Raw genomic sequence first — 25,677 nt, 5'->3', positions numbered from 1 at the left:
GGCTCAGCATTGTGTCACTGAGGTGATGAACTAGATGAAAATGTTTGAAGGGTGAATAACTAAATGGCGTGAAATATATTCCTGACAGTTTATGAGAGAGGCAAAACCAAATGGTGAGTCTGTGTCTGTGGCAGGATCCTGCTCTGGCTCTTCCCTTTTGGGGAGCTCCCTCACCAGCCTCCTGTGTGAAGCTGGGTGGGCAGCCTCCTAAGCCTGGAGAACCCATATCAAAAAATCTACATGACCTATTCTAACTCCCTTCATAGGCACGGGGAAAACAAGTGTGAGGTGGAGGTGGATATTTAATTCACCACTTCCCCTACCCCTCCATGCTGACTTATGTAGCTGTAATATTTATTTTAAAATACGTTTTTGTGTAGTGTAAACACAAGATAGAATATTGGATTGCTCATTCCATGCAACAGTGTTACAGACGTTTTATCAAATATATTCCAGTTCGTATCAGTTGCTTTATGCTGAGAAACTAAGCCAGCCTAGACAAAAAGAGAAGAAATCACAGTGCTTTGAAAAGAAAAACTCTGTAAGAATCATTCCTGTCTACACATGCAAATCTCAACTAGGTTGAAACTATGTTTAACACATTGTGTGTATCATCTTTTGTAAACATCTCACATACTCTGTAAATGAGCTGCAGCAGTGGCAGCTTCTCTCTATACAGTCACAGTCTCCATGCTGTTTTGTGCTGGTGCTTTAGAGCTTGTCAGTAAAGCTGGTCACCCTTTAAATATGACATATAAAATTGTTACTTTTAAATTTGAGATTGGTCCTTTATTTTTTGTTGATTGCTATATGAATGTAGCAGAATGCTCAGCAGATACTGTCTTTTTTGTTATACCTCTAAAACTGCCAAATTCATTTTTTTAAATAAGATAATTGCAGAATTTTCCATGCTGTCTAGATCAAGACAGTGCTATGTTCATTTTTTGCCTCAGTTGCTCACCCATGAAAGAGAAAGAAATCTCATTTCATGGGAATCATTCAAAGCATTAATAACCGCAATCTCACTGCATCACTTGCCTTCAAAATAAATAGTACAATATCCTTTTAATTATACTTTTAATTACACTGTGGCTTAAAAAGAAATGACAAAGGAAAATTTGCATGATAAAGGGCTCCTAAACTTGCAGCATCCCTTGATCAAGACTATTAGAAAGCATTCATTGCAAACTCCTTCTTCATCTGCCTCTAAGGTGCCTTAAAGCCACATTCCACCAGGGGCATGCAACCAAATCCAGTCAATGCAATCACCTCTGTTGTCACCATGACATTTTGAGCACAGCCCAGCTGGGGCATGCCAAGCAAGGGGAACTAAGTCTAGAGCAAAACCAGCCTCAAGTGGGGGCATAGTTAGCCTGGAACACCATTCTGCCACTCTGTCCTTGACTCTGTTTCAGCACAGCAAAGAGCACTTTCTAGCAGGAAAAAAAAAAAAAAAAAAAAAAAAAAAAAAAAAAAAAAAAAAAAAAACAGGAATGGCTTTTTGACTGAAACTCCAAGTTGTCTCTTTCAGTGGCTCATTCAGCACTTCTTGCAAGTGTGGAGGACTCCTGTATTTGGTGCAGGCACCGAGGTGTGGGCTCCTTAATTTGTGGAAGCAAATGTATGCTTTCAGTCCAAGTTTTTCCTGAGACCGCTCTGTCTTGTGTTTAACTTTTGTTTTAATACTGTTTAAAGACCATTACTTTTTTTTTTCTTTTTTCTTTTTTTCTCTTTCTAACAGTATCAAGGACAAAAATAAAGGAAACTGTATCCTACCTAAAAAGAAAAGGTGAGTTTTGTGTTAAAGGGGGATATGTTTTTCAGAACAAGGTGAGTAGCATGAAACTGTATAGCACTCAGTACCCAATTCACCGAAGTTAATATCTGCAGCCTAAAATTGAAGGTTGTGTTTAAATCCTGAAAACTTGAGTGGCAATTGAGTGCTGCCTTGAGATCTTTGATTGATAGGAAGTAGATTATTGTCCCACTATGAAAAACAAACAAACAAAACAAAAGAAAACAAAACCTTATTGCCCTCAGTATTAGATTAGGGAATAGCAAGTGAGAAAAGATGCCTTGAAATCCACATCACAAACCCATATCATACTGTGGATTTTAATTAGAACTTACTTTTAAAATCAATGAGTAGTTCTGTATTTACAGAACCAGTGGGCATAAAAACTCATTAAAGAAAATGCATTCTGCAGGAGTAAACCTGAAGTCTTCCCTTCACAAAATATTTTTAATGGCAGTTACATACCCTTTGACAGGAGTTCATATCTATACCTGCAGTATGTGGGGATACACATTACAGCACCCTTATTTAAAATAGGAACGTCCAAATCTGAGCTCCCAAATCACCTTCATGTAACAGAGTGAAGAGGGGCCACTTTGAAATGTTGGCTGTACCAGCTGGGCTCCTCAGTACATATCTGAGCAATGTAAAGTACTATCGGTAGGGCAAAAGGACTCTTCTCCTGGCATAGGGATGAAGTAGCATGCAGGGAGAAAGATATAAGGCTGAAGTTTGAAATTCCTTTTCTTTTTTTCTGCATAATACAGTTGCACATTTTGATCCCTGATTTTCAAAGCCATGACAGTAACATTTCCATAGCCCTTCGTGTTACAAGGCCTCAGAGTTTCGCAAGTGTTCACTAAATTTTACAGTACCAAATCTGTAGGCTAAGTACATTTATCTTACAGTTGGCAGAACAGAAACAAAGCATAACACAGTTATGTGACTTGCACAGCATTGCAAACTGGAAAAACTGGGAATGATCCCCACAATCTCCAAAAGCAGGGTGTGATTTTTTAATAGCTGTGTTGATAGAAGCAAGTGAAGAAGATCAGGATGTGTTTGGCTCCATTATTTTATTTTATTTTTTTAATGGAAACATCACCGGCCTTTAATATGGTATTAATTTTGGTTAATGTTTGAACAAATTTTAAGGATTAGCATGATTTTTTAAGGCTAAAAACAGGGTCACACCTCTATATTGCTATTAAATATGACAGTTTTATCAGAGATTTTTCTTATTAAGAGCTATTTGTATTGACAGCACACAAAGAGAATAAAATATACATTATTTTATTTAAATTTAAATTTATTTAAAGTTATTTCCTTTGTGGAGAGGCTTACCACAAACCTACATCCCCCAATATTACCAATTCTTAACTGCATTACTGAGCTGCTGTTCTGAACAAGGTAAATTTTTCTTTCAGTATTCAAGTATGTGCATCATTGATTTCTGTTCATTTTAACTGTTGCCACTAGGGTTTGTTTTGAGTTATGAGTTTATCTGAATCCTGAGTGAGAAATTTCAAACATTTAAAAAACCTGCACTGAATAGGCTTTACATTTGTGAAAACAAAGAGGGGGTGTCAAGAAAAATGCTTCTCAGCTCTATTGCTGATTCCCATGAGAAATCCTGGCTTCATTTAAATCGGTGCAAGATCATGCCCTCATTGCTAGCTAAGCTCCTGCATACTTCAGTTTATCCTGTGCTTTCAGTTCACAAGCAGAGCACAGCATCTGTAGGCCTGCTTGTGTATAGAATAGCTGGCTCCTTGCCTCTTGAAATTGCTGATTTATCTTCAAAATACCTGCAGCAGCCAAAAGCCAAGTATTGGAGTGGGGCCAGTTATACTATTAAAGGTATCTACTGATCTGCAGCACACAAAGGGCCCCTAATAGACTTTATTGAAGGCCTCTTGGTCCTAATTCAGAATTTCCACTCAAGCTCATCAAACTGTTTCGATGTGCTGCTCCAAAACATGTTAAAGATGAAAACTTTGCAGGTGTAGCTTGTTTTGAATGTATTATGGTTGATACAGAAAATGTTCACTACTAAGGATGTTGAAGGCAAGTGACTGGCAGCTTGAGACAACCTCTGTAATTATAATTGTAAGTGGATGATTAGAGCTTGCGTAGTGTATCAGTGCATGCCCCATCTGCAGATGAAAGCCAGACTTTTTCATGTTTTAAATTGTTACAATCATCCTTACATATATTTAGTTTATCTTAATAGGCAAATACCTCTTCCTCACTAATCCGCAGGAGTCAGGAGAGCTAAAACAAGGATGAATGTGCACTAATATGATTACTTCTTATAGCTGTTATTATTAAGAAATTGAGTGAAAAATCATTCACTAAAATTGTCAATTGATTTAAACTTCTGGCTGCATGGAGGAGGTGTTGTTTGCTCGTCTGGCACTTCCTTGGACCTATTTAAAGATTTTAAATAAATCTTTCAGAAATTTAGAGGGTTTATTGCTGCCATTGCATTTTGGTGACCAGTGTTTCACTAGCAATTTGTTGTATTGATCAGACTCAAAAGCTCCCCCATGACCTGTTTTTCTTGTTATTTTGTCTCATCACTGCTGCACCAATCTCAGAACCTTCCCTCTCACCAGTGGTCGGATCCAGATCAGGTGCCCTCAGTTTTCTGAAAAAACAGTGTATAAAACCTTGCCCCCCTCCCTCAAAAATAGCAACAACAAAACAAAGAAAAAAACAATCCACAAGTTTCAGCTTTCAGGGTTGGAAAAAAAAAAAAAAAGGTTGTCTCAACCTTGTCATTGCGGAATTTCTCCTAGATTAATGTTTGTTATTCTGAAAGCAGTAATCATCCATTTTCTCCAAACGTAATAATTTTTTTTTGGCTAAAAAATCGTCTGTTCAGTGCAGTATCAGCACAATTTGTTAAGGATAGTCTCTGAGGAATTGTGATGATGCTTCTGAACAAAAGCCCTTCTCCTGCTTTGTGCATCTGTGCAAGTCAGTGGCATGGTAATGCTGACCACAGATCTGTAGTCCAGCCAATGCACTTGCTGGCCAGACTATCACATTTTTCCTCAGCTCTCTGTCCTTCTGGATTCCCAAGAAGGCAGGGCACAGACTCTGCCAACACTGATATCTTCCAACCGAGCACAGGTTTGTTCAGAGCTGATGTATTCCCTATCATAAAGAGATCTCCTCAAACCAGATTTCTAAGTTAGAGAGATGGTGTGTCAGGTAGAGCATTTTCTGACATTCTCAGCCAGCTGATGCTTGAAAGGCAAGTACCTGCCATGCCAAGGCTGTTAAGCAGTAGGTGATAGACATGCATTTTTTTGCACTTGATTATAAGTGTGCAGGTTTCTGTTGTACCTGCTGTCTGCTCTGATTTTAACTCTTTATCTAAATCTGGAATGTCTCAATTCTGCCATCAGCTTCAGAGAGTGTCAGTCCCAGTGCTGACAGCCCTGGAGGCTGACTGGCAGTGTTCTTTGCACTCCAGACACAGTTCTGAGTGTGGCGAAAACTTCAGTTCATATTCTGGAAGTGAGAAAAATTCACTGTCACTACCTTTACCACCTGATTTTTGGCATATTTTCTATCCTCACAGAACTAGTAGGGGGAAGTTTCGTTGGTGGTGGTGGTGGTGGTTTTTTACACTAGGTGCAGTATTTCGTCTCTTTCTTCCCATTTCTACATCTTCCCATCTGTGTACCTGAAATCAGTTTCTGAAACTTAGATCACAGAAGCCTCTCAGACACCATTGTTTGCAAGTGAGCCACAACTCCCCTTCTTTCACCACATTACTGAGTGGACTCTGAAGGCAGAAACTACATCCTTGTCCCCAGCAGCCAAATTAACAGTGAGTGCAGGTTTCTTCCTCATATATTTATCCAAGAAGATATTTAGATAGCTGTCTCTGAGCAAGATGACTCTGAACTGATCCATAGTAAGTCACCCAGTACTGTAACAGCTTAACAGAGACTAAAGAACCTACCATAAACAGATGTACATCTGTTTGTATCATGTAAATGAGATCTGTTACTGCCTGATGCCTCAGTCACTGTTAAAATAAACACAATGAACTACGTTTCTTAATTTCTATAATAAAGTTCAGGTTATTTTTTTAATAAAGGAAGAGAAAATAGGCATTTCACTTCATTCATTCATTCTAGCTTGACTTTAGAGTGAAAATGGTTTTGATGTTTTTATTACTGAATTTTAAAAATGCACCATTTCGGATCTTGCTAACCTTCATAGCGAAGAATTGATTTCTCAAAACGATTTCTGAATATCTGAGAAGATCAATCATCTCATTAAGACTAAGCCTTAGAGTTCACCTTCTGGACCAAAATAGAGAAGTTCTCTTAATTTCAAAAGTGAAACTATCATACTGAAGCCAGCTGATGATTTAGTCAAGCCAAAGAGAAAGGATAGGTTTAACACAGCATATTTGTGAATAGATCTTTATAGACACCAGCAAGCCAGAGAATGCTTTTTTTTTTTTTTTCTTTGCTCAGCCTCAAAACCTCAACCTGTTCATCCATCTAGTTTATAAATGCAAGGCTTGACTTGCACTAAATAAGATTTTTGTGTACTACCTTATCTCCACCATGCCATGAGAAATTACCTTGCTTAATTAAATATTCACTCTCTTGTCAGAACAGTTCCTAAGTGTTTCTAACTTGGTGTCATTCCTTTTGTGGTAATGATCTTGATGGTTTGCTCACAGGCCCTTTGCTCAAAAAATCCTAGTTTATACCACAGGGTAGTAATTTTTTCTCTGGTGAATATGTCCCCATATGTCCTCAGCAAACTATTTTGTGCTGAAGTGAGATTGCAAATGGGAGCTGTCACTTCTAACAGACTGTTTTGGTAATGAGGGATGTAAGTAATGCCACGGTGCAGAGGATGCACCTTTGTGTGTCCATAATGCTCAGGATGTGCAAGTAGCTGCAGCTGCAAGTGCTGCTCACTGCGACCTGCCAGGATAGAGACGGACCTGATGGCTTCAGAACTGTTCAGCATTGCTAGTGGTTTTATCCACTGAAGGATTTAGGATTCAGACATGCACTTCTGCCTTTAAACTTCAGATGTCACAGCAGTTCCCTTTCATGTCTTTTGCTTATGTGTCTGGTTTTTGTTTGTTTGTTTGTTTGTTTTGATTTGTTTTCATAGAAATCACTTTACATACTGGATATAAGGTATCAAGAGAAATTAAAAGCTGGGTAGAGTGTGGCTTGTGGTTTTGGTGTTTGTTTAGAGCAGTATTAATACAATTCACTATGCTCTCTTAGTTTATAAAGTCTAACCCACAGTTTCAGTGTACTAACTGATAAACACTAAAAATAAAGCTGCATGGCAAAATCAATACTCTGTTTGTAAGCAGACCAACTTCTGGAGGTCAGAAACCAGCTTTTAAGGGATTTTTTATTTGATTCATTGTAAAGGAAACAGCTACAAAAATTATATTGAAAACCTGGGAGAGCTGATTACTAAAGAGACTATTTAAGATCAGCAGCAGCTCAGAAGTGATGGAACAGACCAATAAACTCACAGTGAAAGAATCACTCTACAGAATTATAAAAATGAAAAATAACAGTCCCCTGCAGAAAAATTATCTCCCAGTAGTCCCTATTGCTAAGACTTTCTCTCTTACCTCATCTCTTGTTTTGACTGCAAGTGCTTTGCAGCACAAACATTCTGTTCCATGTTGACTTGTGACAAAGGAGAGTCCTGGGTAATGACTAAGACTTCTAAATGCAATGGTAATAACTATACTATAGAAGTTTAATTATAAAGTAATAAATGTTCTATGGTATGATTATAGTGACAACTAAAGCTGTCCTTTATCTGTTCAATAGCCAAAGCAGTGGTAAACAGCGATTAATCTTTCCTTCCCATCCCTTTCATGAAGCACAACAAATCTTGCTGATGGAGGAAGTTTGGGTTCAATTTTTTAATGTGAATGAATGCATCCTGATGGTGATTGTCAGAATGGGTAGATGGATGGATGATTGGATGGATGAATGGATGGTTATGCGTTCTGAGTACATATGGAGTGCTGCAGCTTAGTGACTTTGCCTCCTAGCCTTCACTTCTTGTGATCACTCAAATATCTTTTAAAAATGCAACACTGGGAAAGCTTGACATTGCCCATATAAACATTTCTGAGTTCTTGGCTCTTTCTGTTTTTGTGAAAATGTTTGTGAAAATGTTTTTACCTAGGGTTCATGGGGACAAGATAAACCTCAAGACTGGTTCATGTGACATCAAATAAAAATGAACCTTGTAATAAGCAGTTTGTGTTTTAGGTGCTCAGGCAATGTAAATAATTTATTGTCAGGGGTGCCCAGTGTAAACTGAGAATATTCATTCTTAAATCCATAGGCTAGACTGTGCATTTCAAAACTGCAAGGACACAAATACTCTTTGGGTTCTGGGGAAGATACACTGTTCTAAATTTTTGTTGCCACTGCTCAGCTTTTCTGTAGGGCTGAAACTGTCTTCTCTTTCCCTCTGTCCTTCATTTTCTATGGACCTTCTTGCTGTGCAAATCATCTTTGCAAACTGCAGACACCATGCTCATTTGTTCTGTATTCATTGCACAGAGTACAAGGGAAAGGAAGGCTGTGCAAAATTCGTACTGTATTCTCACCTTAAAAAAATCTCGAATTTATCCTAATTGTAAACATTTTTAATTGGTACCACTTTGGACAAGTAAGATATTACTCGAAATATGTTATGAACTCATCAGTCTTCATGGTAGAAATAAATCAGTTCATATTTTTAAAAGGGAATCTTGTTAGAATTAAGTAATCTGCAAGAAGATGCCTGAATCAGTTGTATTAGTGAGGATGAAAACTGATTCCAAATCAGCATGAACATTTCCTGAGACTTGGCAGGACCAGCAGTAAAAAGAAGCATTTCCAAACTCAATTTGGGACAGAAGGAATTCAGATGCTCACTCTTTGCTGTTTCTCTTATGAAAGCAGACAAATTAACAAAGGTTTTTGATGCCAGCAACCCTCAAATCAAGGATGATTGAAAGAAAAATAATGTAATTTTCTCATCTCTCTTTCTTTGACAAGTTTTCAGCAATGTGACAGCATCTGTTGCTTTAATTTATCTTTATGTGTTTTGATTTTCTGTGTCTTTCCTTTGGGACAACTGATCAGGGAGGCAGAAGGGGGTTAAGTATTTTTAGCAACAATTTATTAATTCACAATGTGACACAGTTGTGTCATTGCAGTGTAAAATTTTGTCTACTATGGTAAAACATCTTATTTCAGTGTGGAATGAAGTGCCTGTCTGTTTTCATTTATGATTACTGACATTTAAATAATTACTCAGTTAAATTCTCAATCTCAAAATCACTCTTCATTGGATACAGATGGCTTTTTCTCTGGTCATATCACTATGGTTTTCTGTATAGCATCTGTATAGCATCTGTATTTCATATAGCATCTGTATAGCATCACTACTGGAAAGCAGTACAAGTACAAGAATGGCAGTATCTTTCATTAGTGTATGACTCTAAATTTTTAGAACACCATAACAGTTCTTGATCATTCAAACAGATATGCACATACTTCAAATGAGATACACAAGCATTGCTTTCAGCCTGGCTACTTAGCTTCTGCAAGATTATAAAGAAAATAAAAGTTCAATCATCTGTTTTCACACATTCATGTAAAGAAAACACTCAGCAACCCCTTTAAGTCAGTGCGTAGTCTGCCACCCTTCTCAAAATGCCTGCAATTTTATGTTTTGTCAGACTAGGGTAGTCTAATATTTTGCATAGCTGGGATGCCAGTAGGTATCTCAAATTTAGACTATGTGTGTACCAAATTGCATTACCTGCTGGGTGGAAGGAACAGCACAAACCAGAGAGGGAAAAAGAGAGGGGAACAATTATTTTACCAAACTCAAAAGCAGAAAGTACTGCAAGTCTCAAAAAAAAGAGTAACACTTCTTGTCCAAATCCCGTTTTGCATAATAATTCAGATAAATAACTTACCTTGAAAGCTGTTGTCCTACTTAGATCCTTGATTGTATGAAGTTTTTCCTCAGTAGCTGAAAACGTATTTCAGTTAGTAAAGATCATGAAACCAAATTAGATAGCTACCCTTCCTGAAATTTATGATAACTATTTCAGCAGTGCCTCAAGACTAGAATCAGGTATTTCAAAATACCATGGGCAGACAGAGTCTTAAATCCAACTGACTTCCAGAGAGAGGTGGAAAGAGCAGTGGTCTGCACAAAACCGCCTTGAAGCTGGGGAGGCTAATGTCCCTCCAATGATAAAATATATGCTCCTCCATCCAAGGATGCTATAAAAAATCCCCAGCCTAAAGGATCTTGTCTCTCCCACTGATAGAAGAGGGAGCTTAGGGAATCTTTGCAAATCATAGAATCATAGAATCATAGAATATTCCAAGTTGGAAGGGAGCCATAAAGATCATCAAGTCCAACTCCTTGCACCACACAGGTCTACCCAAAAGTTTAGACCATGTGACTTAGTGCACAGTCCAAACGTTTCTTAAATTCATACAGGCTTGGTGCAGTGGCTACTTCACTGGGGAGCCTGTTCCAGTGCACAACCACCCTCTCAGTGAAAAATCTCCTGATATCTAGCCTGAACTTCCCCTGCCTCAGCTTCACCCCGTTCCCGTGGGTCCTATCACTGGTGTTTATGGAGAATAGGTCACCTGCCTCTCCACTCCCCCTCACAAGGAAGCTGTAGACCGTGATGAAGTCTCCCCTCAGCCTCCTCTTTTCTAGGCTGAACAGGCCTAGTGACCTCAGCCACTCTTCATACGTCATCCCCTCCAGGCCCTTCACCATCTTCGTCGCCCTCCTCTGGACACTCTCCAACAGTTGAATGTCCTTTTTGTACTGTGGTGCCCAGAACTGCACACAGTACTCAAGGTGAGGCCGCACCAGCGCAGAGTAGAGCGGGACAATCACTTCACTTGCCCTACTAGCAATGCCATGCTTGATGCACCCCAGGCCTTCCTGGCTGCCAGGGCACACTGCTGGCTCATATTCAACTTGCTGTCAACCACGACCCCCAGATCCCTCTCTGCGGAGCTGCACTCCAGCGTCTCGTCACCCATGGATGGCCAGGGTTGCCTCGTCCCAGGTGCAGGACCCGGCACTTGCTTTTGTTAAACTTCATGCGGTTGGTGATTGCCCAGTTCTCCAACCTGTCCAGATCTCTCTGCAAGGCCTTTCCACCCTCATCTGAGTCTACAGCTCCTCCAAGTTTGGTGTCAGCAAATTTGCTCCAAACACCTTCTAGTCCTACATCCAAATCATTTATAAAAACATGGAAGAGGACTGGCCCTAAGATAGAGCCTTGAGGGACCCCACTAGAGACCTTCCACCAGCCTGATTTGGCCCCATTTACCACAACCCTTTGAGCCCTACCCATCAGCCAATTGCTCACCCATCGTATGATGTTTTTGTGTAGCTGTATGCTGGACATTTTGTCCAGTAGAATCCTATGGGAAACCATGTCGAAAGCCTTGCTGAAGTCCAAAAAGATCACATCAGCTGGTTTCCCTCGGTCCACTAGACATGTGATCTTATCATAAAAGGAAATCAAATTTGTTAGGCAGGACCTACCCCTCATGAACCCATGTTGGCTGGGACGAATGACTGCATTTTCCCCTAGGTACGCTTCAATAGCCTCAAGAATCATCTTCTCCGTAATTTTACCAGGTACTGACATGAAACTGACAAGCCTGTAGTTGCCAGGGTTTTCCTTCTTACCCTTCTTGAAAATTGGCACAACATTTGCCAACTTCCAGTCTACTGAGACCTCTCCAGATTCCCAGGATTGTTGAAAAATAAGAGAGAGGTCCCACAATGACGTCAGCCAGCTCTTTAAGCACCCTGGGATGAATCCCATCTGGACCCATGGACTTGTATGGATCCAGGTGGAGCAGCAAATCCTGCATACGTTCAGGGTCAATTGGGAGTTTGTTATTCCCACCATCAAGGTCCTCCAGCACAGGGCACCCAGGGTCCCGAAGCCCATCATCAGTGCTGAAGACAGAGGCGAAGAAGGCATTAAACGTCTCTGCTTTGCCTACATCATTGTCTGATTCCCCATCAAGCAGCGGACCTATGTTTTCTTTGGTTCTCCTTTTTCTGTTCACACATCTGAAAAAGCCTTTTTTATTGTCTCCCACAGACATGGCCAGCTTCAACTCTGGTTGGGCTTTGGCCACACTAATTTTCTCCATACAAACACGAACAGCATCCCTGTATTCCTTCCTCGTCGCCTGACCTTCCTTCCAGCAGCCATACACTTTCTTTTTTCGCCTAAGCTCCAGTAGAAGATCCCTGGTCAGTCAGGCCGGCCTGCTGCCCCGCCTGCCTGACTTCCGATATTTTGGAATTGCCCGATCTTTTGCTTTTAGGAGGCAGTGCTTAAAGACTGACCAGCACTGATGGACACCCATGCCTTCAGATGTAGTTTCCCAGGGAACCTTGCCGACTAGTTCCCTGAGCAGTCTGAAGTCCGCTCTCCCCATATCCAGGGCTGAAGTTTTGGTGGCAGTTGTCATTCTGTCACCATAAATTCTAAATTCAACCACTTCATGGTCACTATGAGCGAGACGGCCGCCAATTGCCACGTCTCCCACAAGACCCTCTCTGTTCTCCAGCAACAGATCTAAGAGGGCACCGTTCCTAGTTGGCTCCCTTAGCACCTGCACCAGGAAGTTATCATCGAGGTGCTTTATGAACCTCCTGGACTTGCTTGTGTCAGCTGTGTGGTGATCCCAGTCAACGTCTGGCAGGTTGAAGTCCCCCATAAGGACAAGGGGAGTTGATCTCAAGGCAACTCTCAGTTTTGCAAAGAATAATTCATTGGTGTTGTTGTCCTGGCCAGGTGGTCTGTAATAGACTCCCACAACGACATCCCCTTTATCCCCTTAATCCTTACCCAGAGGCTCTCAACTTTGCCATCGCCAACCTGAAGTTCCACACAGTCCAGCCCATGCTTCACATACACTGCCACCCCACCACCTCGCCTACCCTGCCTGTCCCTCCTGAAGAGCCTGTAACCATCTATTTCAGCACACCAGCCACAGGACTCATCCCACCAGGTTTCAGTTATGCCGATGATGTCGTAGCTGTGGGACTGGACCAAGACTTCTAGCTCATCCATTTTATTCCTCATACTGCGTGTGTTTGTGTAGAAGCACTTCAGATGAGCCTCCTTACACGCAGCATCTTGTGGAGCTGACCGAAGGACCTCACTGGCACACAGTCCCTCTGATTCTAGTGCACCATCCCTTAGCTTGTCACCGGCATGCCTGGTATTATCCCCTTCCCCTTTCAACTCTAGTTTAAAGCCCTATCTATCAGCCCTGCCATCTCCTGACCAAAAATCCTCACCCCTCTCTGACAGAGGCGTGTCCCACCTGGTGCCAGCAGGCCTGGTGTCAAGTAGACCTTCCCGTGATCAAAGAACCCAAAGTTCTGCCGGTTACACCAGTCCCGAAGCCACATGTTAATGTGATGAGCCCGCCTGTCAGCATTGAGCCCCCCTATCGGAAGGACAGAGGCAAACACAACCTGTGCCCCTGATCCTTTAAGTAGTCGCCCCAAAGCCCTAAGGTCCCTTTTGATTGCTCTCAGACTTCTCGTTGCTACTTCGTCATTACCAGTCTGAAAGACCAGTAGGAGGTAGTAGTCAGTGGGCCGTCCAGGTGCTTGACTTTCTTAGCGAAGTCTCTCACCCAAGCCCCAGGGAGGCAACAGACTTCCCTGTGGGTTGAGTCCGGTCGGCATATTAAGCCCTCTGTCCCTTTCAGAAGGGAGTCTCCCATGACAATAACCCTTCTTTCCTTTTTGACAGATGATGTAGCAATGCGGGGGGTAGGGCAATACTCTCTTTAGCTTGCTAAGGGCTTTAAGGCATTTAAAAGTAGAACAGCAGATTACAGGCATGGTTTGGGGCTCAGTTTGCAGATACGCTCAGTGAGGGTGAGGTCATAAGCAGCCTGGTGAATGTAAATATGCAGCTTCTTGTCACTAGGCACAATTGAAAGCTACTGTTAAGGAAAAAAATATAGTTGGTACGACACACTAAAACACTTAAGAAAGGTGGTAGTATTTCTGTGAGACACGTTAAAGAAAGTGATCTAGGCACTGCTACAACATTATTTGATTCTATATTCTCTTCTGAAGGACTTTATTACCACCCTGAGTGTATCAAGTGGATTTGTTCCCAAACCTTCTCCCTCTGTTCTATCTTCAACTGAACCTATGTGGAAAAACAAGAGAATGATGGCTTTTACAGATAGGACATTAACTGTTTTTCAGGACTACAAGTAGAGGGCCTCTTCAGGTCAGCCAGCATCCATACTATCAAAGATGTTCAGAAACTCTACAATCAGGGTAAGCTGCCATAACCAGTGCCACAGATTAATAATAGCGTGAGGACTTATTGATCTTTTTTCTGTTGGTGAAGCAGAGATGCTAGCTTTTTTATAATTAGTTAATCATGAAGTCATTTGTAAACTAAAATATCATAAGAGCACTAGTAAAGAAGCTTGAAAAATAGCAATAGGCACTTAAAGCTTGCTGAACACAGAGTCATCAACTTATGTCAGACCAAAGCTTCCGAAAACCGTAGCAGCTGAGTGATGAGGTTTGAGTCAAAAATGGTCTGTTTTATCATAAACACCCATATTACCTCTGTGCAGTTTGAGTTACCAGAGTTAGTTAAAAATGCCAAGTACAGTGTCTTTGTGTCATTTTGCCTCTGGTGTTTTTCCCTGGCTATGGCACCGAAGTCATTGACTTCCCTGTGAAGTAATTTTATGAAATGCCTTAATGGGGAGAATCTCTTACAGCAAGATGAATAAAACTCCATGAAAAATATTAAAAGAAAATGCTAGGAGTTGCCAGAAGCTGGAAAGCCAGGAGGTTTTCTCTTCTAACTGTGGTGTGAAACAGGTTTTAAATGGTAGTTTAAAGAATAAGTAAAACATATGATTGAACACTTTTTTCTTTTTTTTTTTTCTTTCTTTCTTTTAGGCAAGTCTGTGAATTTCGATGACTATCATGATATCCATATTCCTGCTGTTATCCTAAAGACTTTCCTTAGGGAACTCCCTCAGCCATTACTAACCTTTGAATGTTATGATCCTATCCTTGGAATCACCAGTGAGTATTAACTCAGTTTTAGAAAAATTCATACAGCAATTTGAACCAGACCAGGCTAATTCTTAATCACTGTTGTTTGCTAACCATGACTTAGTTGTGGGTACGTAATACTGTTAGTGCTTTCACTGCAGCCATTAATGGGCAACCTCATAATCTGTTCCAGCACAAGGTGGGATTCTACCCAGAAGAGGACAGTGGTGTAATTTCCTTGTCAGAAGTTTCAAACATGGGAATCAGAATCTCTGCTGCTTTGTTGAGTATCATGGGCTGCTCAGAAGGCTGACAGCTCCTTACTGGGACATATGAGGGACAAAATTCTTTTCCACCACTGCTGTTCTTTTTGGAGTTTGGCTTAACCTTCAATACAAAAGTACAAACACATTATATTGTTAGATAATGTTTTGTAGACATTAGAGACTCTGCTATAAGTATGGTAAATAGGCTGTTAATCATCTTTATAATTCTTCTTGTATTCTCTGTATTTGCATTTCCTGATACCAATGTCCACTCTCAATCTTTTTTACTGTTTGTGCATACAGAAGACTCTAAGAACAACTAGTCCTGTGACTAGCAGAGCTAAGTAAGCATGTTTTCCTGTGGATTTGCATCACAAACATGAGCTTTCTTTTGTCTCCTCTAATGCCTAGTGAGAATTGATATCACACTGTAGCATGTTTTCAAAGCAGGGACACCTTTAGGGTCCATCTTCTTTACCCGGTTGCCTAATTCCACAAAACGTGTAGGCATATAATACGTTGACATTGATCTACACCTCTGTCAAATCTAATCTAATTGTGCCAACAGTTTAAATATTGATGGGGACTAGAAGATGGATGGCAGATAGCATAACACCAGAAGTCCAGTCTCTGCAGAAAAGCAGCCTGAAAAAATCAGTACTTTAGACACTGTTCTCCCCCTTTTCTTTTCCAATGAATCTTCCCTACTGGCAGTCTGGGAGAATAAAAATCTGCTTTTACACACGCAAAAATGTTTCCCTTTTAAAATTCTTTTTCTTACAGCCTTTGTGGGATAGAACTGTGCACCTTGCAGTAAATTGGAAAGTCTTTTTTCCAAACTGTAGAATCATACAAAATGATCATAGAAAAAAAACAGGTGGTCATTTGTATGCTTATTTTATTTTTTGTTACAGTTGTTCTTGGGTGAGGAGAGGGACAGGAACATTTTTTTATTGGAACTGTTCATCTGGGTAACTTGTGGTTTAACCCATCCAGCAGCTAAGCACCACACAGCTGTTCACTCACCCTTCCCCCTCCCTCTCCAGGATGAGGGAGAGAATTAGAAAGAGATGAAGGCCTGTGGGGTTGAGATAGAGACAGTTTATTAGGACAGAAAAGAAAGGAAAATATTAACGATAATGATAATAGTACTACTACTAATAATGTGTACAAACAAGTGATGCACAGTGCAATTGCTCACCACCCGCTGATGCCCAGCCTATCCCTGAGCACCTGGTCTCCCCACCCCGGCTAGCTACCCCCATATATTGTTTAGCATGATGTCAGATAGTATGGAATACCCCTTTGGCCAGTTTGGGTCAGCTGTCCTGGATCTGTCCCCTCCCAGCTCCTGCTGCACCCCTAGCCTGCCCACTGGCAGGACAGAGCGAGAAGCTGAAAAGTCCTTGGCTTAGTGTAAGCACTACTCTACAATAATTAAACATCAGCCTGTTATCAACATTATTCTCATCCTAAATCCCAAACACAGCACCATACCTGCTACTAGGGGGAAAATAAAATAATTAGGGCTGGGCATAAATCTCAATTGCAGCATGTTGGTAAAGTGTAGTGAAGACTCCTTCTGAGGTTTCTATGTTTTGTTACTACTCAAATAACAGTACAGAAAGTTTAGTGTACATAGATACACTTTATGTAAAATTCTTACACTGTGCCCATCACTAGCATCTGCATGTATTATTTAATATCACTAACATTACTGATGTATTTCCATTAAAAATAATCAAGTTAGTCATGTTCAGAATCTTTGAAGTTCCGTACTGTTTTTTATTTGCAAGACTAAAATCAAGGATTCATCCATCTACACATCTCAGGGTGTTAAAAGGAATAAGTCTATTCACAAGGCAGTTGTAAAAATGAAGGAAGTAAGGATAGTCATTCAGAACAGAGTAAAGAATTTCAAATTGGTAAATGCTATTTTTACTGAATTAATCTGCTGACTTTCTGGTCATGATGTTACTCTGTGCTAGAGATAAGTTAAAAAAAAAAAAAAATATCTGAAGAGTCTGAGAGCAATGCATTGTCCTAGGAATACTGAAGTTTTTTTCATGGCAAAGCATCTGTGAAGGTCTCAGTCAATGTTATTTTTGTTTATTGGTGTTTTAAATGTTGACAGCATATGTTGAAAGATGGAGTTTAAGAAAATTTCTCCTTGAGCTTTTTTGTTATGCAGTGTGATGTCCACTATCTTTTCTTGATGCTATGGTGATATCCTACATTTTAAAGGTGTGAAGCCTGAGAGCCAAGCTGAACTGCAGCAAAGGCATATTCTCTGTGAATAAAGCGCAGAAGGGAGCTTTGAAGAGGTGTGATCACAGACAGCTGTCTTGGGATGATTTGAAAATTCTCATTCTGGCTTCTGGAAAACACCAGAGCAGTGTGTGGTGTATCTATTACATCTCTTAACCTGCAAACCCAGAAAAACACTATGCCTACTTTACAATACTTAGAAATAATAGTGAAGCTTTTCTCTTTAGTGTCTCATCTGAAACATTGCTTACAAGATTTATTAACAGGAGCTGAGAAATAAATTAGCCAAGTGACTGGCAAAAAAATAAATAAATAAATAAAAAAGTAATAGAAACTTGAAGCTTGAAATTTTCAAAGAACTTCTTGATTGGTCATGAAAACTGCTAAAGTTCCTTTGCCTGGTGTTGCTTTACTTCCTGAATTACTTACTCTGCAGAAAGCTGTCAAGAAAATTCCTGTGACTCAGATTTTTGTGTCTTACAAGAACTGGTAGCTTTGCAGTAGTAAAAAATCAACACAGCTCACCAGGGTATAGCTTCATGTATTTAAATCAGAGCTTAAGGGAACATTTAACATGCTGGAATTTTGTGCATGTGTAGATTCTTCTGTGCATCTCTAGCAATGTCACGGAAAAAAAGAAAAATGGAACAAATGGAGAAAAAACATCAGGACAAATCATCTGTTTAGGTCAGGCATGATTGTAACAGTCAGACCTTTCTCCAAATTGATGTTAAACTTCCAGTACTAAGATAATTACAATATTACAGGGAAAAAAGAAAAGAAAAGAAAAGAAAAAAATGTCACTTGGAATAGCATTCAAAATGCATTCTAACATTAGCGTAATTCTTACCCAGACTGTCTAAGTGAGTTTGGGGTCTAGTTGCAGATTTGCCTGTCTGTAGAAATAAGTTAATGAACCTGCTTAAGTTTATTTCTATGACGTTCTTCCCCATTCAAGTGGCTACCTCGTAAATCCTTGTCCAAGACAGAAAAGTTTCCTGCAGAATCACAAAAGTGTGTTTGAGTAGTGTGCCAAAAAAGCACTTTGAGCAGCAAGAATAAAATCAAGGCATGAAAGGTAGACATCTGGATTCAATTCATGGGGAGATAATGGGATTCAAAACAAGACCTTGGAAAGTATTTTCTAGCAAATAAATTATTTTGGCTATTTCACTGAATGGAGGAAATACTCTAGAACTTAGTCTTAGCCAGATAAATACTGAATATGATAGGCTTATACAAAGAGATAGCCCAAACTGTTACAATGGTGGTGGAGGTTAATAGGACTGATTTTTGTGGTCAGTTTTACAGATGAATTGCCAAAGTGATTTCAGATGATATAAATAAGGTGTTAGTTCTTGGTAATATTTTGATGTTTTTGCGTTAAATTAAGACTGACTTTGATATTGCAGGTGTGGAGAGCAGTTTACGAGTAACCAGATGTAAACAGATTATTCATGGACTTCCTGAACATAATTATATTGTTCTGAAGTATCTGATATGCTTTCTCCATATGGTGAGTATAAGCAAAATTTCCAAAAGTAGTGCCAGTCTTTAGTGCCACTTCTAACAAAGCCAGTGCTAAACAACAGTCTCAGACGTACCTTGACCATGAAATTCTTTAGCTCTAAGAAAATCTACTATGTAAATGAAACTCTGCCTGCACTGAAATATTTAAAAGTCCTCTGTCCTCCACTCCCCGTTCACAAATATATGTTTTGCTCTTTTTTTTCTCCTAATTTGAAGTGAAAAAGATTGACAATGGTGACTGTACTTTTTGGTGCCAGAATAAAACTATATAAAATCACTTTTTTTTTTTTTTTTTCAAAGCATAAGTTTTGGGCAAATAAAACACTACATATGTGTCATTTTATTAAATGATAAAAATATTAATGAGCTTTGGAACAACAATCAGCAAAATATTTTGTATATAATCTTTAAAATAACATTTTCTTGTGTAAAATAGTCTCTAATTCTGTAATTTGAATTTACTGCAATGAATTTACTACAATGTTGAACAAAAGCTTTGGTCGTGCCATTTTGCAAGGATGGTTGGTATACTTCTGAATAAACTAAATCATTTCTTTTGTCTTTGCAATTTGCTGATTATTTTTAACCTGTTTTTGGAAACCCCATAAATGTGATGATTTAGGGAACTTCCAGTACATGTCATTCTACAGTCATCCTAGTGACATCCGTTTCCTGCCGGTTTATGTGCAGGAAAAGACAGTAAGGAGAGTGTTTGTTTCCCTCCCTTCTGCCTTATACAGTGTTACCTTTTCTAGATTACATTTTTCAAACCCAAGTGCCTAAAATCGAGGATCATAGTTTAGCTGACAACTAAATGAAATGACCCAGCCTTCAGAAGTCTGAAGAGCCCACTGAACTAATGACAGATATGGAACGATGCTGATTTTTACCACTGGAGGAATTAGCCCTCAGTAACTATTCTTGGGCTATGATCATGCTTACCATATTCTAGCTTGTAGCGTATTTCATAGGCAGGTACATTTAATCCCATATTACCTCAAAACACTACAGAAAAGCAAGATTAAAGGAAAGACATTTATATGATCCTTGCTCAGACAGTGCTTTCAAGGTTCCTGTAATACCCACATGCTCGTTTACTGTTGCTTAGCTGAATTCTAATGCTATGAAGGAACTCCTTGTGTTATTAGCTATTCTTTTAGCAACTGATATCTCTCCTCAGCATTACGATTCATGTAAGTGACTTTGTTCCAGTAACAGATGCACCATCTCAAAGCACTTAAGAGCTGAGCACTTGAGGTGTTAATGAGGTGTGCAAAAGTTCTATATAGCCTGTAACTGGGCAACAGAACATAGTATTATTTTTGAGTGTGCCTTGTTATGTAAAGCACAGCATCAAGTTGATACTAGTGCTCAGCTCTGCAATTTTTGCTGATCCATAGCTTTTTGTCCTTAATGTCCTGGGGAATATTTGCATGTGGAAAGGTCAAGGGAATGTGAAACGATCTGGGAGCTAGAGATTTCTATTCATTGCAGATTGGTGTGCTGGGCAAACTGACACAATTCAAATTTAGACCTCTCTACCAATAATCCTAGTTCTTACCTGCAAGCATCAACCTTCTTACATATAAAAGGCAATTTAATTCTTCCCTGAGCTCAGCCTTGAGTAGTGCAGGAGGCACTTCTGCTAATTTCATGAAGTGGGATGCATTGTAATCACTAGATACAGGTTTTGAATACTCTAAGTATAGGCTGATACAGGCTTGTGGAAGAAGAAGATCTCCATTTTCTCTGCAGTCTCAACCCCCTTACTTAATGAAACAGCTCCTTCTAGTCCAAGAGTGTTACAGCAAGACATTAGAACTCCTGCAGAAGTAAAATACTTGCATTTCAAAAATAGGTCAAAATTCCTTAACCTTAGTTTGGCACGGATTTTGCCAGTAAGGAGCCCAGCATACTGTTAAAGATCCACACTGTCCATCTTCACTTTGCAGTGCAGGTGGCCACTAATGAGGGATCTGCAGGTCCTCCTTCGATTCACAGAGACCTGAGGTCTGTACACAAAATCTGACAACCAGGAACAAGTGGCAAAACAGCACATACAACCCCTGTCTCTATACTTACACACCTTCCCATTCTGCTGCATCTTTCAGTCCCTTTATCATTGCTGATGCAGGGAAAGGGTGGCTGACTTGCCTGAAGGAGCTACTGCAAAAACCTGCCAAATTCAATATGTCTACCTGGACCAACTGGATAAAATAGATAAGATTTTGTGTCACATGAGCTATGCTTCAGATCTGAAACCGAAGAAACAAACCTAAAGCAAAGTAAGAGCTGGCAAAAAAAAAAAAAAAAAAAATAAAAAAAAAATCAGAACTCTGAATTGCTCTGAATTAATGTTTTATTTCAATCACTTGTCCAATTTAAAAGTGTAATTAGCACCAGAAAAGCTTGGAGGTGGCTGGGGCTATGGGGCACGATGGGAAGGATTAGATGACTAAGCCTTGTGGAGCAGATACAAGCAGTAGGCATCTCTGCGCGGTTAGCAGAGAGTAGGGGATAGAAACTTGCATTTCAAGTCAGTTTGTGGGAGTGTTTTAATATTTAGTAGTTTTCATCTGGAAGTGTCTTGTCAACTTCCCTTAAGCATTGTGAGTACCAAGTCAAAGAGATGGTGATGTCCTTATATTTGTAAAATGTGATGGTAATCGGTTGTTTCTACCTTCTATCGTTACACTGTTGAAGTTAATTATGCAGAATAGTGGCAGACTGGTGTCACTCCTGCAGTATCCATCAGGGTGCTGGGATGCACGTTTGTGGAATCCAAAAATTGTTACTGCTTTGCTGGGGGAAACTGGGTATGTAATCTGGAGTGGTGAAGATGTATATTTTGTATTTGTTGATGTGGCACTAAATCTTCAGTGTTTACTTCCAATGAAGAGTTTAGCAATTTGCAAGTTTTATTTAAAGGTAAAGAAAAAGATTTCTAGAGGCCTTTCTTTCAATATAAGTTGTCATTACATAATGATTTTTTATATGTGTTCCAGTCAAAGAAGGAAAAATCCAACAAGCTAGAGTTGTGTAGTTCTTTCTTGTTACACTTTTTATGATGTTCAGATAATTCCTTCAAAGATAAAATCTAGGTCTTTGGAGAATTGTCTTTTATTAGCTTGTCAAATTGGCAGAGCAAGTGTATTCTCACTTGAAACACATAATGGTTAGTAACTTTGTGATGGAATCAAAGAAAGAGTCTAGGGGGGTTAGTCCAAATGCTAGAGGTGCCATTTGTATGGCCAAATTCTTGTATTCTTCTTGTAAGAAGCCAGATCTCCTCAGGTAGGGATAAAGCTGTTACCACTGGTATGAAAGGACTTCCTTGCTTGAAGCTTTTGATGAGCCAGCAGAGATTATTGTGGAGAAAGAGTAGGATTCAGCTGCACACTTTTTCTGGGATCTGCTGGGGAAGGCATTGCTGCACATTGCAGAATGAGAACAAGGTGGAATGTGTGCTCTCTTGAATTCCTGAGCATCTGCCTAATTGATGATTCACAGGCAAGGCTTAGTGTAGCTCTGCCTCAGACATAATCACTGGTTCATTTTATGTTAAGAATTTTCTCTCTCAGGAGAGAGGCTGTGTTGTGGGTATTTTTGTTGATTGTTTCAACATTGACTGCCTCCTTGAAATATTCATGAAGCGGTAACAGGAAAGAAGAGGTGGAATTCATCTGAGAGTTAGAGACATACTTTGAAACAGTGGACCTGAAAGTAAAAATAATAATAATAATAATTACAATACAGCTCTACCAGCAAGTTGCAGTGTTGTTGCTTTGGGCTGAAGCATTGGCATTTGAAGAAATGGCTAGTTTGATGTGGATGTATTTCAACAAGCATTCAGAGACAGCACCTGTACACCTTGCAGGTGAGAGTATGTCAGGAGTACCCTCAAAAACCATGGGGGAGGCACCTGCAGCAGGTTAGGCTCCTTCCACCCTCCACTGCCCTCGAGTAGTATACCATGTGCTTTTGTGCCATCACAATGTATCTGCCCCATATATGCTTAAAGTACCCTCGTTAGGGTATGCAGCACACGATTTTCATTTCATGCTGTAAAAAAACACCGAAGTGATGGGCTGCAGCAGAGCTCTCACATTATTTTAGACTTCCAAGTGAAAAAAAAAAAAAATGATATGTTCTCACTCAGCACATTACTCAGTGTGGATGTAGCTAGTGTGGGTCTCTTGACCTGAGAGCCAGAACACTAGTCCCTAGCCTTGCTGCATTTACCTGAATTCAAAGGCAAGCTTCACTGTCCATCTACTGTCAGGTTTATACCTAGGTCTGTACTACATTGTTAGCAAGCTAATCATCATTGTCCTGATTGTTTTCCCTCATCAGTTACTTTGGTGGTAGCTTGCTACATTGCTATACGTGGTTCATACTCTAGACAGAATTATGTGGGTTTTGCATAAGGTTATGAAGCAGGCATTGTTGTTTAATCTGATGACTTTTTAGTCTTGCAGTGTGAACTCAATTTTTTGAAAACGTAGTTATGGCACCAGTATATTCTTATTAACAGCCCTTCCTTTATCCAGCCCTGCTTCATGACCTTAAAAAAAAATGGACCCTTTAATATTGGCAACATCATAGTATCTCTAATGGCCTAGGAGGGTAAAGGAAAGATTGGAAGGAAAAATTGTACCTCTTTTTGGAAAAAGGTAATATGGCTAGGAAGAAAATGCTAAGCTTTTGGCACGTGTGCTTCTTCATGTCTCCCAAGGAAAACACTCATCCTGCACGTGTATCTAAAGGACTTTATATCTCCTGATGACTGAGCAAGAAGGCTTCTCTCTAGGCAGAGGAGAGTGGGACCATGCAAGGAAGCAGACAGGAACAAAACCTTCATTACTGGGTAGAGGGCAACTGGACCCTATGCATATACTAAGAAGTGCTCAAATGGTTATAGTGTTTCTTAGATTTTTCCTTTACTGCCATCAGAGTTTTCACAATACTACTTGAGCTGCCTTTTCAGGAGGCCCTATGGCAAAGGCAGAAATTGAGAGGCACTGAGAAGCAGAATTTTTGCTTTTCTCTTTTACTTGAAACTCTAGCACACAGGATTATTTAGCCAATTCTTCCCCATTCTACTCCAAGGTGACAACTTCAAAGCAGCCTGCACATCACAGTATGTAGCTGTATGGTCTTCCAATGACAGATTACTGCTCATCAACAACTGCAGCCATTAGCCTGGGAAGAACTGGCTGAATTACCTATGTCAGAAAGAACTAACTTTCAACTTGCTGGCTCTTTACAATAGCAGGGAACCTGTCAGATAGGACACCCAGACCTTTTTGGGCTTTGGATACCAGACATGCAATATAGGAGGGCAGAATATATTATATGGTTCCTTGCCAACATCATATAGGGAAGAAAAATTATTTCTGCTACCCAGTTTGGGGTTCACATCTATAGACACGTGCATCATCCAGGTACAGAACAGATTTCAGTGCTGTATGTCTCACCTACAGCCCATTTTCACCTCAATAGCTTTAGAGGAATTGGATGAATGTGGAGGTACTTGGAAGTGAAGTCATGCTTCACTGGAAGAAAAAAATTCTTTTGAACCCTTGCAAACAACTTCAGAACTTTGGAGGTTTATTCTGTAAAGGATGTAGCACAAGCAGATGGAATAGTTGTTTCTGCTGTCCTTCTCTGCCCTCCAGCAGAGATAACAACAGATTCCATATAGAAGACTCAACACAATTATTTTTCCTAGCATAATGAAACAGTTAAGTCTTTTTGCTTGAGCCACTTAAATCTTTTCTTGTGGGACCCAGACCCCAGTAGTCCCCTGACTCTCACCTACATGGTCAGTCCTGAGGCTATTAAGAAACTACTGATATACCTGTGGTCAGGGTCTATGCCCATCATTGGCTTATCCTCAGTGTGGGGGAGTCTCATCTCCCAGTCACAGGGCATGCATCTGCATATACCTATTTATGTTTATATCTTTTCAGGTTTCACGGGAGAGCATATATAACAGAATGACAGAATCCAGCCTGGCCTGTGTCTTTGGCTTGCATTTGATCTGGCCGTCTAAAGGAACAGCCTCGCTGAGTGCTCTGGTACCTCTGAATCTCTTCACTGAACTACTGATAGATTTCTACATGAATATATTCAACTCCCGAACAGTGCCTGGTGAGATCTTACCTTAATGCTCCCAGAAAGAGAAATGAGGTTAGGCTGCCTAAGGAAAATGTCTCCATGCCTCAACTGGCAGGACCTTTATATTCAGTTCCCTCTCCTGTAAAAAAAATACTTTCAATATAGAGTAAAGTTTCTATAACTTTCCAAGTGCCAAAGACATTGAGAGAAGCACACTGCCCCATGTGTTCCTCTCAAATGGGAGAATATGAACATTCAAGGACCTACAGGCCAAAGTGAATCCCCTTATTAAACTTGAGCAGTTGACAAAAAACGGATATGTTAAAAAAAAAAATCATGACAGTAGGACAGTAGGTGACACTCTGTCATTTGTTTAGGGATCTGAAGACCTTACTATATGACATTTTCTGGGGCCATGCAGAGCTAAGTTCTGGACCACACCTGACTGTATAGCTTTTTTGTTGTTACTACTATTATGTGAATACGAGTTTGTTAGAAATTTCTCTAAGTTAATGAAGGTGGAATCAATTTTTAAGATACTAAAATGTCTAGACCTAC

General features: G+C 39.9%; 1 protein-coding gene across 1 annotated transcript in view; it reads left to right on the top strand.

Annotated features, from left to right (window-relative positions):
* ARHGAP8 (Rho GTPase activating protein 8) overlaps nucleotides 1-25,270 on the top strand; it is an 88,983-nt gene extending 63,713 nt beyond the window's left edge. Inside the window, exons 11-15 of the mRNA XM_035315353.1 lie at nucleotides 1,762-1,789; nucleotides 14,120-14,194; nucleotides 14,837-14,965; nucleotides 18,882-18,985; nucleotides 24,972-25,270. Of these exons, the coding sequence (XP_035171244.1) occupies nucleotides 1,762-1,789; nucleotides 14,120-14,194; nucleotides 14,837-14,965; nucleotides 18,882-18,985; nucleotides 24,972-25,169 (534 nt within the window). The 3' untranslated portion in view covers nucleotides 25,170-25,270. The remainder of the gene's footprint in view (nucleotides 1-1,761; nucleotides 1,790-14,119; nucleotides 14,195-14,836; nucleotides 14,966-18,881; nucleotides 18,986-24,971) is intronic.
* The last annotated feature ends 407 nt before the right edge of the window (nucleotides 25,271-25,677 follow it).

The sequence above is a fragment of the Oxyura jamaicensis genome, chromosome 1 (genome assembly GCF_011077185.1).
Source record: "Oxyura jamaicensis isolate SHBP4307 breed ruddy duck chromosome 1, BPBGC_Ojam_1.0, whole genome shotgun sequence".
Lineage (NCBI taxonomy): Eukaryota > Metazoa > Chordata > Aves > Anseriformes > Anatidae > Oxyura > Oxyura jamaicensis.
This window is presented reverse-complemented; position numbering and strand designations above follow the sequence as displayed.